Source organism: Triturus cristatus, chromosome 3_1, assembly GCF_964204655.1.
Source record: "Triturus cristatus chromosome 3_1, aTriCri1.1, whole genome shotgun sequence".
Taxonomy (NCBI): Eukaryota; Metazoa; Chordata; class Amphibia; order Caudata; family Salamandridae; genus Triturus; species Triturus cristatus.
Genome location: NC_140583.1, coordinates 528,027,000 through 528,041,426, shown reverse-complemented (window position 1 = coordinate 528,041,426; position 14,427 = coordinate 528,027,000). Strand labels below are relative to the sequence as shown.

Here is a 14,427-nt window from a genome sequence, read left to right as displayed (position 1 = left end):
AGATTTAATATCCTTTTTAGACTATTAACTTTCCCACAAATGAATTCTTGGTCTAATGAACTGTGTTTATGTCCATGTGATGAATTATCTTCGCAATCTGATATTCATGTGCTGTTCTTCTGCAGATTTTATATCTTGCCCCGTAGGAAATTTATCGTCCCAATTCTCAAAGAGATGAAGATAAATAGATGCCGCCCAGCGTTTTTAGAATTGCAAAGGATGGACACTATATTTACTGTTGCTTCTTTGACAGAATTTTTTAAAAATGTTTTTAAATTGCGTACATCAATGGATGGATAATTTTTAAATCGTCCATACAGAAATTCTCTTGCACTTCTCCTCTGTAATAATAACTATGTACTGAATTATTTTAATTGAATTTGTATTCTTGCAACTTTTATGGTTATTGTTTATTAACCGAATAAAGTATATCTTGACTTGACTAGTTATTTTCTGCCTAATCTTTTGGAGTGGCATAATTTTAATGCATCAATAAAAAACTTATTTCTGTCAAAGTGTTACTTGAGTCATAAAATGCAGTCTGTTTTTTAATGCATAACATCTTACGAGCTATTTTAACTGTTGTGTGTTTCCTGCAAGCCCATTCTAGTTTTCCCTATGTTAACCTTACTGTGCACATTGTAGGCCTCATTTTTTCTTTGCACACGTTACTATATAAACATGCATGTTTATGTGCTACATTGTACTTTCACACGGAACCTGTGTATGTTTTCACGTTCTACTCCTTTCCTAGGATTTACATGAAACACCAATGCCCAGGTTTGAGAAAGTGCCCTCTTTACGCATGACATGCCCCCACATTTTGCAGAATTGCCGATGTTCCTTGACTGAGTGTGCCCTGGGCTCCTGCTAATCCGGTACTAAAGGGCCTATGTTTCTTCCCTAAGATTGCATTGAAGCCTAAACCCAATTGGCATCTCTGGCCACATGTCAGCCCCTGCTAAATGGTACCACAGGTACCCAGGGCACCGTGACCAGAGAAGGCCTCCAAGGGCTACAGCACTTATTGTGCCACCCTTAGAGGTCCTGTACCCCGACACTCATACACTGCCTTTGCAGGCTGCGTGTCTTGGTGCAGAACATAGTGAAGAGTCGACATGGCACACATCCCTATGTGCCATGCCTGCAAACCACTGCCCTGGCATAGATCAGTCACCCCTCTAGCAGGGTGCACTATACCAGTGGTGAGGGTACAGGCGCGTGAGCCCTGTACCCCTACAGTGCCCAAGTCCATTCTTGGGCATTGTAAGTGCAGTGCTGCCATTAGGAGTCTATGGGGCTGGGAGTTTGTCATTACGAACTCCACACCACCATAATGGCTCCACTGAAAACTGGGAAATTTGGTATCAAACATCTCAGCACATTAAACCCACACTGATGCCAGAGTGGGATTTAATGTAAAATGCACAACAGACGGCATCCTAGAGATGCCCCCTGAAACTCGACCAACTTCTAGTGACTCGACTGAGTGGCTGCCACCAACAGACATGTTTCTGGGCCCCTGGGTCGAGAGCCTGCTGCTCGCAGGGGTCTGAAACAATGCACATCCTGGGACAAGGTGCCAAGCCTCCCCCCCCCCCCCCACCCAAGATGGGCAGGGTTCACAAAGGGGATGCTTCAAAAGCATGGCACCTTTGTGAGCCTCCCCAGACCATTTGCTGCTTTCAGCAACTGGTCCCCATTGGTTCTACCCCCTACTTTGGGCAGGAGAGCTGAAGGGAAAAACAAGTGAGGGATAGAGGTGCGCCCACCTCTGCCAACTCCACCCCTTAAGTGGGGAGGCCAGGTGAAGAACAACTCTGAGTCCCTGCCATCTTGAGGATGGGGGGACCCAACCAACCAGGGACAGGCTTCTGCCCCCCTCCCACAGGAGGGTGGCACGATAAGGGTTGTACCCACCCCAGGGAAGGGACCCATTGGTCCTTGCCCTTTAGCTACCTGTAACGTCCCTAAATCTAGTATTTAGGGAGCACCCTCTCTGCACCCGCCGTCCTCGGCCCAAGCTCGAGTGGGCCAACACCACGAGGAGGTCACCCCGGAGATCCTGAACCAAGATCCGGCGACCCCTGACCTGCCTCAAGCCTCCAGCCGACGCCTGCATCCTAAATCTAGTAGGCCCCCCCCCTAACTGCGACCCGGAGATGGTAAGAAGATCCGATCCCAAAAGGCACCCCTGCACCCGATGCCCCACGGCCTTGTGTGCCCAACCGACGGTGCCTAACCAACCCTTAACTTCCCAACTTACCTCTCGAAGTGGTGGTCGCACCCAGAAGTTCTTTGTCTCCCTGCCTGCAGTGCTTTTGCAAACAGGAGATTCTCCATTGAAAACAGGGCACCCGACCTCGAAACAGCAACCTGCACCCGGCCACCCTAGTGCCGCTGAGGGTGCACCTTTGGTGCTACTTTGCTTCCCCATTTTGCCCTGAGCTAAAGTCCAGGAGCTTTGCTCCCACAACCCAGTGGCCTGCTTGCCAGCAGCCACCAACCGGAGGCCCCCTATCCCCCACTGGATAACATTGGGCCTCAACACTCTGCACCCGGCCGCCCTAGTGCTGCTGAGCGTGCAACTAGAGTGTATCACTGTCCCTGGGGGACCCCCGAGTCTAACCCCAGAACCTTAACTCCCGCAGTCGACAACTTACCTGTGAACCGATAACCTGTTTTTCCTCTATAGGATAACATTGACAATTGTCTTTGAAAAAGTGTGGAGTTTTAAAGTCTAAAAATATTCTTTAAAAATCGCACGAATAACCAAAACGTATTTACTTACCTGTTTGCAGAAAATGTGCCAGTGCTGAATCTAGGTATCTAGTATTGAGTTAGAAAAGTAACGTAAAAAGTAACTTGCCTGTAATTTACTGAAAAAGCCTATTCATTTCAATGTACTGTATTTGCTAAGTGTTGCAACCTACTGCATCCCCTGTAAATCAAACAAAGTAAAAGTTCTATTGCATTTTCAAACTGTTCTACAATCAGCTACTTATTACTGTAAAGTATTTAATGCTTACCTGTTCCAGGCTTGCTTGGTTCTAAAAATAAAACAATATATTTTTTATATAAAAACAATTGGTCAAGAGTTCAGTCCTTGAGTGTGTGAATTAATTTGCTGACTGAGTGTGTACATCAAATGCTTAACACTGTCCTCTGATACTGCCTTACTGCTCGACCACTCTACCACAAATAGAGAGTAAGGTTCTATCTAACTTTAACCTCTGCCTACCTCTGGGGTCACCTGGACGCTATACACACTATATCTCATTTTGGTGTAGTATATATAGAGCCAGTTTCCTACACCAGGTCAAACAACAACGTCCCTTGTAATTCTTTCTGGCCAGGTTAAAAACACCTAGACATAACACAAGACCGCAACTGTTGTTTATGTGCACACATGTCCTATGATATAGATGAGCACACGAGCCAAAAGAACAAGTTACTTACCTTCGGTAACGCTTTTTCTGGTGGATACAGTATCTGCCTGTGGATTCCTCACCTTGTGAATATCCCCTGCGCCAGCAACATTCGGAAACTTTTGTAGCAGTCCACGCCGATGAGGTCGAAGACGACGTCACAGAGACACGGCTCCGCTCGCGACTCCGCTGACGTCACCGGCTCCATAAGACCACCTCGTCGGCGTGATGACGTCAGTTCCGCCCTTTTTTCCGTGCCTTCGATGCACACGGATGGACTGACAGCAATATATACACAGTACATAATATACAAAGCAACACACACAGTGTGAAGAATAAGTAGAAAGGCAAAAGAAATAACACAATGCCTTTGACAGTAACAAAACACATTTTGAAACACCATTAATAGAATTGAAGGTATACAAGGGTGGACAACGGGGAGGCGGGTGGGTGAGTGAGGAATCCACAGGCAGATACTGTATCCACCAGAAAAAGCGTTACCGAAGGTAAGTAACTTGTTCTTCTGATGGATACATCTGCCAGTGGGTTCCTCACCTTGTGAATAGATTCCCACAGCAGTCCCACTCCAGGAGGAGGGTGTCCACCCTTCTATACCAGAAAGTCCTGAAGGACGGAACGAGCAAAGTGTCCGTCCCTCCTCACCTCGGAGTCCAAGCAATAATGTTTTGCGAAGGTGTGGAGGGAGGACCAAGTTGCTGCCCTACAAATGTCCTCCACAGGAACGCCCCTAGACAAAGCAGAAGTGGAAGACTTTGCTCTAGTGGAATGAGCCCTCAAACCCTCTGGAGGTTCCTTACCAGCCAAAGAGTAGCATATCTTGATGCACAAGACAATCCATCTGGAAAGGTTGCGCTTGTGCACCGCTCGACCTTTCCTGCAGCGAACAAAGCCCACGAAGAGCTGGTCATCAACTCTGAAGTCTTTAGTCCTGTCCAGATAGAAGCTCACCGCCCTCTTAGGGTCCAAGCGGTGAAGTCTCTCCTCCTCCTTGGAAGGGTGAGGGGGAGGATAGAAGGTAGGAAGGGTAATGGACTGCCCCAAATGGAAGGGAGTTAACACCTTAGGCAGAAATGCAGCCCTGGTCCTGAGTACCATTCTTTCAGCATGAATGGTCAAGAACGGGGGTTTTGAACTTAGAGCTTGAAGCTCACTTACCCTCCTTGCCGAGGTGATTGCAATGAGAAAAACCGTCTTAAAAGACAACAATCTCAAGGGACACTTGTGTAAGGACTCGAAGGGAGAACCCATAAGATAAGTTAAGACAAGGTTTAAGTCCCATTGAGGCACAATAAAGGGAGTAGGAGGAAACCTGTTTGTGAGGCCCTTAAGAAAACGAAGAACAATAGGTGATTTGAATAATGACGGCTGATCCGGCAAGCAAAGGAAAGCCGACAAAGCCGATAAGTATCCCTTAACAGTGGCCACAGCAAAGCCTTGCTTAGCAAGAGAAAGGGCAAACTACAGACAGATAAACGAGCCTTCAAAGGATCAATGGTCTTCTCTCCACACCAGAGAACAAATTTAGACCACCTATAGGAATAGATAGATTTGGTGGAATGACGTCTGGCAGACAAAATTACATCTACCACATCAGGTGGGAGAGAAAAAGAGTTCAGGTTGCCCCGTTCAATTTCCAGGCATGAAGGTGTAAGCTCTGGAGGTGGGGGTGTAGAACCTGCCCCTCCGATTGCGAGAGGAGGTCTGCCCTCAGAGGTAGACGGAGCGGAGGGCATGAGGAGAGGTGGAGAAGATCTGTATACCACACCCTTCTTGGCCAATCCGGTGCGGTCAATATGACTTGGGCCCGGTCTTGGCGAACCTTCCTCAGAACTAGAGGAATCAAGGGTATGGGAGGAAACGCGTAAAGGAGTTGAGTGCCCTAACAACTGAAACGCGTCCCCCAATGCTCCCTGCATCAGATACTGGAGACTGCAGAATGACGGGCAGTGAGCATTCTCGTGAGTGGCGAACAGGTCCACCCGAGGAGTTCCCCACATTCGAAAGACGTAACGAACCACCTCCGGATGGAACCTCCACTCGTGGTCGGCGGAGAACTGCCGACAAACTGTCTGCACGCACGTTCAGAACTCCGGCCAGATGATTTGCCAACAGACAAATCTGATGATCCTGAGCCCAGGACCATAGAAGCAGGGCCTCTCTGCAAAGACAAAGAGACTCCTCCCTGTTTGTTGACATACCACATCGCGGTAGTGTTGTCCGTCAGGACTTGAACAGACTGACCGCGAAGGGAAGGGAGGAAGGCCTCGAGTGCCAAACGAATCGCCCGCAATTCCAGAAGGTTGATGTGAAGCAACCTTTCCTCTGGAGACCAGAGACCCTTGATCTCCAGATCCCCCAGATGAGCACCCCACCCTAAAGTGGATGCATCCGTAATCACTGTGGCCACCGATGGAGGTAGATGAAAGGGCTTTCCTTGAGACAGATTGCCCTCCACGCTCCACCAAGACATATCCGCCGCAGCTTATCTGGAGATCCTCACTGACTCCCTGAGATCTCCTTTGTGCTGATACCACTGCCTGCGGTCGCACCACTGGAGCGCCCTCATGTGCCAGCGTGCATGGTTGACCAACAGAATGCAGGAAGCAAACAGACCGAGCAGACGAAGGACCTTCAGAACTGGAACGACCGCTCCATTGTAAAACAAAGGAATCATTTCCTGTACGTCGAGAATCCTTTGAGGAGGAGGGAATGCTCGACACACAGTAGTGTCCAGTACTGCCCCTATGAACAGGTTGCGCTGAGAGGGCACCAGGTGAGATTTGGGCACATTTATCGAAAAAGCCAATTTGTACAACAGCTGAGTTGTATCGTGCAGATGACGCAGTACCTTCTCTGGCGACTCCGCTTTGATCAGCCAGTCGTCCAGATAGGGGAAAACTGAGATCCCCGACCTTCTGAGATGGGCTGCCACCACTGCCATCACCTTCGTGAAGACTCGGGGTGCAGTAGTAAGACCAAACGGAAGGACCGCAAACTGATAATGTTGCGACCCTACCGTAAACCGGAGAGACTTCCTGTGCGACTTAAGGATGGGGATGTGAAAATACGCATCCTGCAAGTCGATCAACACCATCCAGTCCTCCTGATTCAGCGCTTGAAGAACCTGAGCAAGGGTGAGCATCTTGAACTTCTCTTGCTTTAGAAAAAGATTCAAGATTCTGAGGTCCAATATCGGACGCAATCTGCCGTCCTTCTTCGGAATCAGGAAATACCGGGAGTAGCATCCCTGACACCTCTCCTGCTCTGGAACCACCTCTATTGCACCTTTCGGAAACAACTTCAGGACTTCCTCCTGTAGGAGAAGACAGTGGTTCTCTGAGCAAGCCCCTTGACAAGGAGGGCAATTTGGAGGGAATTCCCGAAAGGGAAGGGCAAACCCATTTTCTACAAGATCTAGAACCCAAAGATCTGTAGTTACAGATTCCCAATCTTGTAGAAAATGGGTAAGCCGGCCCCCCACAGGACCAACATGATCCAGAATGGCCGATCTAGGGCTGCTTTGCGGTGGAAGGAGGGGCTGAAGAGGAAGAGTAGGAGAGTTGACGGCCACGTGAGCGACCCCAGATTCTACCTCTGTATCCTTTAGACAAAGAGCCTTGATGCTGCGGAGTCTGCCTGTAGGAACGAAAGGTTGCCCTTCCGAAACCTCTGTATCTTTTAAACGACCCCCTTGATTGGGATTGAAGGCCCAAAGATTTAGCCGTAGCCTTGCTCTCCTTAAAACGTTCAAGAGCAGCATCTGCCTTTTTGCCAAATAAACCAGATTCATCAAATGGCAAGTCCAACAGAGTAGACTGTACATCCGGGGAAAACTCAGAAGACTTCAGCCACGCACCCCTCCTGGTGGCAACAGAAGACCCCGTGACTCTCGCCACTGAATCCACCATGTCCAGCCCAATCTGAATCACCTGACGTGCTGCTGCCTGGGCATCAGTCAAGACCTCATTAAAGCCATCCCTATCCTCCTCAGATAGTTTTGGTGCCAATTTCTTCGCAGAGTCCATGAGCGCATGAATATAGCGTCCCAAGAGGCAAGTGGCATTTGTTGATTTAAGTGCCATGCTGGCCGATGAAGACCTTTTTGGCCGACTGATCTAACTTTTTAGCCTCCCTGTCACCTGGAACCTGAGGAAAAGCACCCTTGGATTTTCCTGAACAAGCCGCCTGAACCACCAGGCTCTCAGGCGATGGATGCGAAGTTAAGAACTCAGGGTCCCCTGGAGCCGCCCTGTACCTCCTAGCAACCGTCTTAGAGACTGCAGGAGCAGAAAAAGGCTTACGCCACACCTCCAACACAGGGTCAATAATGGCCTCATTAAAAGGCAACAACGGCTCTGAAACTGCAGTGGGAGAAGGCAATACTTCAGTCAGAATATTTGATTTGAACTCAGTAGTTGGCAACTGAAGATCTAACAGTTCTGCAGCCTTCCTGATGACTGCATGATATGGAGCCACATCCTTCGAGGGTTCATCGGAAGGTGGAGTAATTTCCCACTCAGGAGACAAATCCAATCCACTAGCCTCTTTAAGTTCCTCAAACACCTCGTCAGACTCCACCAGCTCTCCTTCTTCTGCTTCTTCCAGAAGGTACCTTCGCTCATCAATCACTCTGAGCTTCCCTTCTGGACCGAATCCGTACAAGCGTCGTCGGCGGCGCTGTGTTTGAATCCGACGGCGCCGAACGTGGATCCGCAGGAGCAGCCGGCGTCGAACGAGGTCGGGCCGGCGCCGGAGAAGAAGGAAGCGGCGTCGAAGTCCTCGGCGCCGGTAGATGCCAAGACACCGTCGCCGGAAAAAATGGCATGAAAGGGGCCTGCGGATAGACTTGCGGCACCCCCAAATTGAAGGCCATTGGACCCAAATTTCTTGAGCAACAAGCATTCTATAGAACCCGTGGCCCTCCAATGGCTAAAGTCTACCAATTGATCTTTGTAAAATGGCAAGCTGTCTTATCCTTCAGGAAGATCCTCAAAACCCATCAGCTGCTCAAGTTTTTGAGTCTCCCTTTGGTGCTACTGTTGTTGTCCAATCAATTTCTATGTACAATTTGGTTTTGGTGACTGAAGTGCATTTTCCAGCTGCTCTTGTATACATTTCTATTGCCGAACATTTGAATAGTTCTAGACCCAGCTGCAGAGAAAGAAATCTGAAGATGGAAGACAAGTAGTACGCACTGTGAGATCACCACAAGCACAGACTAGATGGTGGATTGATGCATTTCATGTGAATCTACAACAAGTTCACACTATAAAACTGTCATAAAGGAAGTGGTGGAGTGGGAATAATGTCATGAGACTGCAAAGCAGGTGCCATTGGAGCTTGGTGATGAGCCTGAAGAGGCACCAGAGACACAGAAATCTGGTCAGCTGCCATGGGTGACTATAGTGAAGCAAGTATGATGAGAAGCACCAAATATGTTGTGGAAGCAGGCATCAAATGCTTTGTATTCAAGTCACCTTTGTTTCCCATGTGTAAGATGCTAGCCTTAATCTGCATATAAGCAATCTCTTTTAATATTCACTGAAACAATGCATGCATACTTCAGCTCGGAGGCCATTCTGAAAACAATAAACTATGCATGAGTATCATACTCATCTCTATTCTGATTCTGCACACTACAAGGAATTGAACTGTTGGTAGGAGGAAGACCTACTTGCTCTTGACCAACTGCCAAGTAACTATGCAGGAAACTTGATTACTGTGCTTTTATTGAAATGTCTGATAGGCATATTTCATACAGACAGAGGGCCAAGAGCTATGCATTTTACATGCACTGGTGTTAATGGGGGTTCTGTTTTGCACCAACACATATTGCATTTTACGTAGCCTTCCTTCAAAATGTGAAAACGTCTAAAAAGGAACCCCCACAACCCTGAAAGAAAGCCATCACAGTTACTGTTGCACTATACTTTCAGTGCTGTTGTTGGGTTATACACCCATTTTTACAATGTATTGTAAGGTTTGCACTTACCACTGACTGATTTATCTGGAGATTCCTCAACAATGGCCACTTCTGAAGAAGAATCTGAGCAACTAAAGAGACAAATAAAACAGGCTATGTAAATCACACGATTAACTCCATATTATTAATTTGTTTATACTAAGTATTTTTTGTTTTGCACTGCAGCAGTAATTTTTCTTTTGATTTTGTCATCATAGTCTAGGAGGTATAATTATTCACACATCTCGAAGATAGACGTGTATACTCCTACTTTTACATGGAAGGTTACTACAGACAACCAAGCTAGGACCTGGACAGCTGCAGTTTTACTATACAGCAGACAGATGTCCTCAACGTAGAATGCAATTGCTTGAAAGCTGATGTTGCACTGTGTAGTCAAAAGATATCCGCACAGAAGAATACAATGAAATGGAAAGTTGCAGTTGAGCTATACTGCCAACAGATGTCCTCACAAAAGGAGGACTTTTACTAAAGGAAAAAGAGGCATACTAACATAAAATTATAAAGAAGGGGAGAAGAGAGGACTGGACATGCGCTAAACAGTCTCTAATAAAAGATTAATGCAGAAGGAGGGTCATACAAATCGGAGGATGGCAGCACTGTGTGAGTGTCACAGCTCTTCCTGGGTGAACACTTAAGGGTTCATACAGTTAAATTTTTTGCTTGCTTTCTGTTATTTGCAATCTTTTCTTATTATTTTTTTTTAAACATTTTTTTTGTTGTGCATTTAATCCCCTCCTGAGGCGGAAGCCGGGAGGTTGCTGCTTTATTGGTTTGATTATAATTTCGTTTTGCACCTTTTAAAACCTCGCCGTATTTTTAGCTTTTAACTCCACTGCACTTGGCTTGAAAAACGAAGCTTAGCTGCACTGTTTAGTAATTGTGACTGATTTACTCTGTTTGATGTAAAAGTGGCAGAAATTATCCCCCTGCCCCCCGCTTGTTTAACTTAGCACTCACCCTGATACTCGGATCACCCTCAGCCGATTTGGATGCTGAGATAGCCGAGCCTCGGCCAGGTAGAATCGACTTTGGCGGCCATCTTGGTTTGGGGCAGCGTTTCCACGCTCTCTATTGGCCACTATAAAAACGGAAGGCAATGCCTCCGCGCAGCGGACGCGTTCAGCGGACGCGCCGAACCTGCGCCGGAGTCGTGCCTGAGTCCTGCCCGTCTGCGCCCGTCCGCGCTGAGGACGGGCTGGACGGCTGGACCACTGGCCATTACAAGGCAGGCGCCCCTGTCCTGAAATACTCTTTAAGGGAAATGCTGCGGCTTAAGCCCGCCCCTGCCCCTTGCTCACATCGCTACAGACCTGAGGATTATTTGACATGTCCTAGCTGTGCGTGCTTTCCGATTGATGCAGATGAGCCTCTGCTTTCTCTTTCCTCTGCTCCTCCGGAGTCTTGCTCTTTATCAACATCTAAAAATCCCAGCGAGTCCTGTCTTCTTCTCAATGCTCGCTCGCTCATTAAAAATAACATTGTATTCAAGGAACTGGTCTTAGATAAAACACCTTCTTGGGTTTTTATTACGGAGACCTGGGCCAAAGACTCCTCGGGTCCTGATCTGGTTGAAGCGGTCCCTGAGGGTTACTGCCTAACTCGATTTGACAGATTAGGCCGTGTTGGCGGTGGTCTGGCTATTTTATATCAGGACAAATTTCACTGCCACACTATACCCCTTTCTGACCCCAAGGACACATTCCAGGTCCTATATTTTTCCCTCTCCGATTCTGCTAATCCAGCATTTAATGGAATCTTGGTCTACCGCCCCCCTGGCCCAAGAGCAGGGTTTGGGCTGAAATTGATGCAGGTTCTGGAACCCTATTTTGGCCGACAAAATCTGACCATTCTAGGTGATTTCAATTTCCATCTTGAGCTATTGGAGGCTCACGACACTATTTCCCTGGTAGAAATAATGTCAGCCTGCGGACTCACCCAGCTGGTGAACGGTCCCACCCACCGAGCGGGGCACACGCTCGATGGCATCTTCTCTAACGACCCTAGGCTGACAGCTGCCAGCCCCTTCCATCTCTCCTGGTCGGACCATCTGGCCGTTCCCTTTAATATGATGTATCCCTCACGGGGCTATATTAGAAGGGCCTCGAGCACCATGGAAGTGCGAAGGAACCTCAAAAAGATCAGGGAAGATTCCCTCCATCCATGGACAACCAGTCTGTCCATTCCTCAGGAGGCAGATACCTCCACTGCGGTCTCTATATTTGAAAATACCATTGCTGAGGCCTTAGAGGAACTTGCTCCTGCAAGGTCTTGCTATTCTGCTAGGAAAAGACCTTCAGCTCCCTGGTTCTCCGAACAGCTCCGGCTTCGGAGACAGGAAGTAAGAAGGCAGGAACGCTTATGGCACTCTAGTTGGGCCCCTAAGGATAGAGAGGCCCATAGGGTCCTGCTTAAAAATTACAAACTGGAAGTTATTAAGACCAAGCAGGAATACTTCACGGCACTCACCTCCTCATTGTCATCTCCTAGAGAACTCTTTAGGATTGTCGATTCCCTTACGACCCTTCAGACACCGGATCCTGTGGTTGCCTCTCAGGACCTGTGCAACAAGATAGCCGCCTTTTTCCAGTCAAAAATCGCCGACATCTATGCTGCTCTGGAGGTCCAAAAATCCCTGACCGCCGTTCCTTTGCTGCCTGCTCTCCCTGAGCCCAGTGTTGCTGAATCCTCTCAACATCAGGATTTGATTTCCTTTCCTCCCCTTTCCTGTCAGGATCTTGAAATCCTGCTTGATAAAACTAAATCTGGCTCTCCGTTGGATGTCTGCCCGCTAAAGATCCTCAAGCAGTGCAGAGAATCTCTCCTTCCTCCTCTGGTTGACATCATGAACAGAGCGATGAAGGAAGGCATTTTTCCCCAGCAGTGGAAGAATGCTGTTGTAAAACCTTTGCTTAAAAAGCCTTCTCTGGACCCCGGGGTGTTAAAGAACTTTCGCCCCATTTCACTGCTCCCGGCTCCCGCAAAGATGCTCGAAGCCCATCTAAATAAACATCTGGCTGCATTTGTGGAGAGCTCGGGCTGTTTGGATCTCTCCCAGCATGGTTTCAGGAGGGAACACAGCACTGAGTCTGCCCTCACCATAGTGCTGGATACCATCCGCACTAGAGTTGATGAGGGTCAGACCTCCCTCCTGATCCTTCTAGACCTCACAGCGGCCTTCGATACCCTGTCTCCTGTGGTGTTAACATCTCGCCTGTGGGAGATTGGGGTCCGCGGGCCTGCTCTGGGACTCCTTTCCTCTTTTCTCGACCATAGAGAACAAAGGATAATGCTGGGATCGTTTCTATCTCCATCCCTGTCTGTGCAATGTGGGGTCCCTCAAGGGTCAGCGCTCAGTCCTACCCTTTTTAATATCTATGTGACCCCCCTTGCCAGACTCATTAGATCTTTTGGGATGGAGGTAGTTTCCTACGCGGACGACACCCAGATCTTAGTCTCTCTCTCCCAGCCAGCTACATCAACTGCCGCCAATTTTAGATCTTGCATGGAGGCAGTTGGCCAGTGGATGATCCACAATTCACTAAAACTGAATGGGGAGAAGACGGAGGTGATGGTCTTTGGAGGAAAGGAACCAATCTGGTCGGCGGAGTGGTGGCCGAACTCGCTGGGCGTATGTCCCGAGCCCACCTTGTCAGCAAAAAACCTGGGAGTTATGATCGACCCCAACCTTAGTATGTGCCAACAGGTCAACAGGACTGTTTCGACCTGCTGGGGGATTATCCACATTCTGAGGAAAATCAGGCACTTTTTGTCACCCCAGGCAAGAAAGCAACTTGCTGTCGCTCTTTTGGGTTCGCGACTGGATTACTGCAATGCGCTGTATGCAGGGCTGAACAAGAGTCTTCTACAGCGCTTGCAGGTGGTCCAGAACGCGGCAGCGAGATTTGCTCTTGACCTACCAAAACGTGCCTCTGCCACCGAAGCCCGAAAACAACTGCACTGGCTCCCCGTTGAATACCGGATCCTTTTCAAATCCATGTGCCTGGTGTATAAAGCCTTAGCTAAACCCAGCCCTACAAGCATGGGATCCATTCTTTCTCGGCATAACCCCAGTAGAAATCTTCGTTCCAGTCACAAACTTCTCCTCTCTGTACCCCGTGTCAGAAAAGCAAGATGGGGAGGTAAGGCCTTTTCCTTCCTGGCACCTAAGTGGTGGAATGCCCTCCCTTTGGAAGTAAGATCCAGTCCCTCTCTGCAAACTTTTAGATCCGCGCTTAAGACTCACCTTTTTACACGTGCATTCCCGTAGTGGTGCTTTGTATATTCTGTTTATTGTTTATTGATTTTGATAGGCGCCTTGATACCTTCGGGTTTAGTCTGCGCGTTATAAGTTGCATAATAAATAAATAAATAAATAAACATAATTTATTACCTTTTGTACAATGCATTCTCATACATTCTATTACGTTACCGGGCTTTTCATTTGCATGTTTGTCTTCTCTAATACTTTCATCTTTCCTATATACTTGCATGTGTCTCCGGATTGGCTAGTCATGTTTGAATTCCCCCCCCCCCCATGTCCCCGCCTCCTTCTCCCGTATTGCAAGCCATTTAGATGCGCCGCATCTGCCAGTAGTCGCTCCCCCTTGCTATTCGTAGGCCAGCTGTGCAATCTTCATGTTTACTTCCCCTCCTCCTATCTAGCTCTTTCCACCTCAACAAGCTATGAGGTAGGGCTCCCCAGGTTCCAGCCCTGGGGCGGTACCTGGACCCTGTCTCTGAGGGCTCCCCTGGTTCGCTGCTGGGGTGGAACTACCAGATTCTGGAGCGCTGCGTTTCATCTCTTCCACCAGTGCCTCCCATGCCTGGGCCCTTTCCATCCTGCCTTAGCCCTGTCTTGCGTTACTCATCAGAACTCTGCTCTCGCAGCCCTCCCACTTCTCTAGCTACCGCTTTCACCTAGCTATGCAAGGCCCGGTTGGAGCTTTCCACCTACTGGTGATTTCCCGCTTGGCTAGGAAAAAGGCCAGGTCC

General features: G+C 48.3%; 1 protein-coding gene across 2 annotated transcripts in view; it reads right to left on the bottom strand.

Annotated features, from left to right (window-relative positions):
* TICRR (TOPBP1 interacting checkpoint and replication regulator) overlaps window positions 1–14,427 on the bottom strand; it is a 586,714-nt gene that overhangs the window by 225,081 nt on the left and 347,206 nt on the right. For both annotated transcript variants that reach the window (XM_085644448.1, XM_085644450.1), the window contains exon 17: window positions 9,442–9,503. In XM_085644448.1, the coding sequence (XP_085500574.1) occupies window positions 9,442–9,503 (62 nt within the window). The remainder of the gene's footprint in view (window positions 1–9,441; window positions 9,504–14,427) is intronic.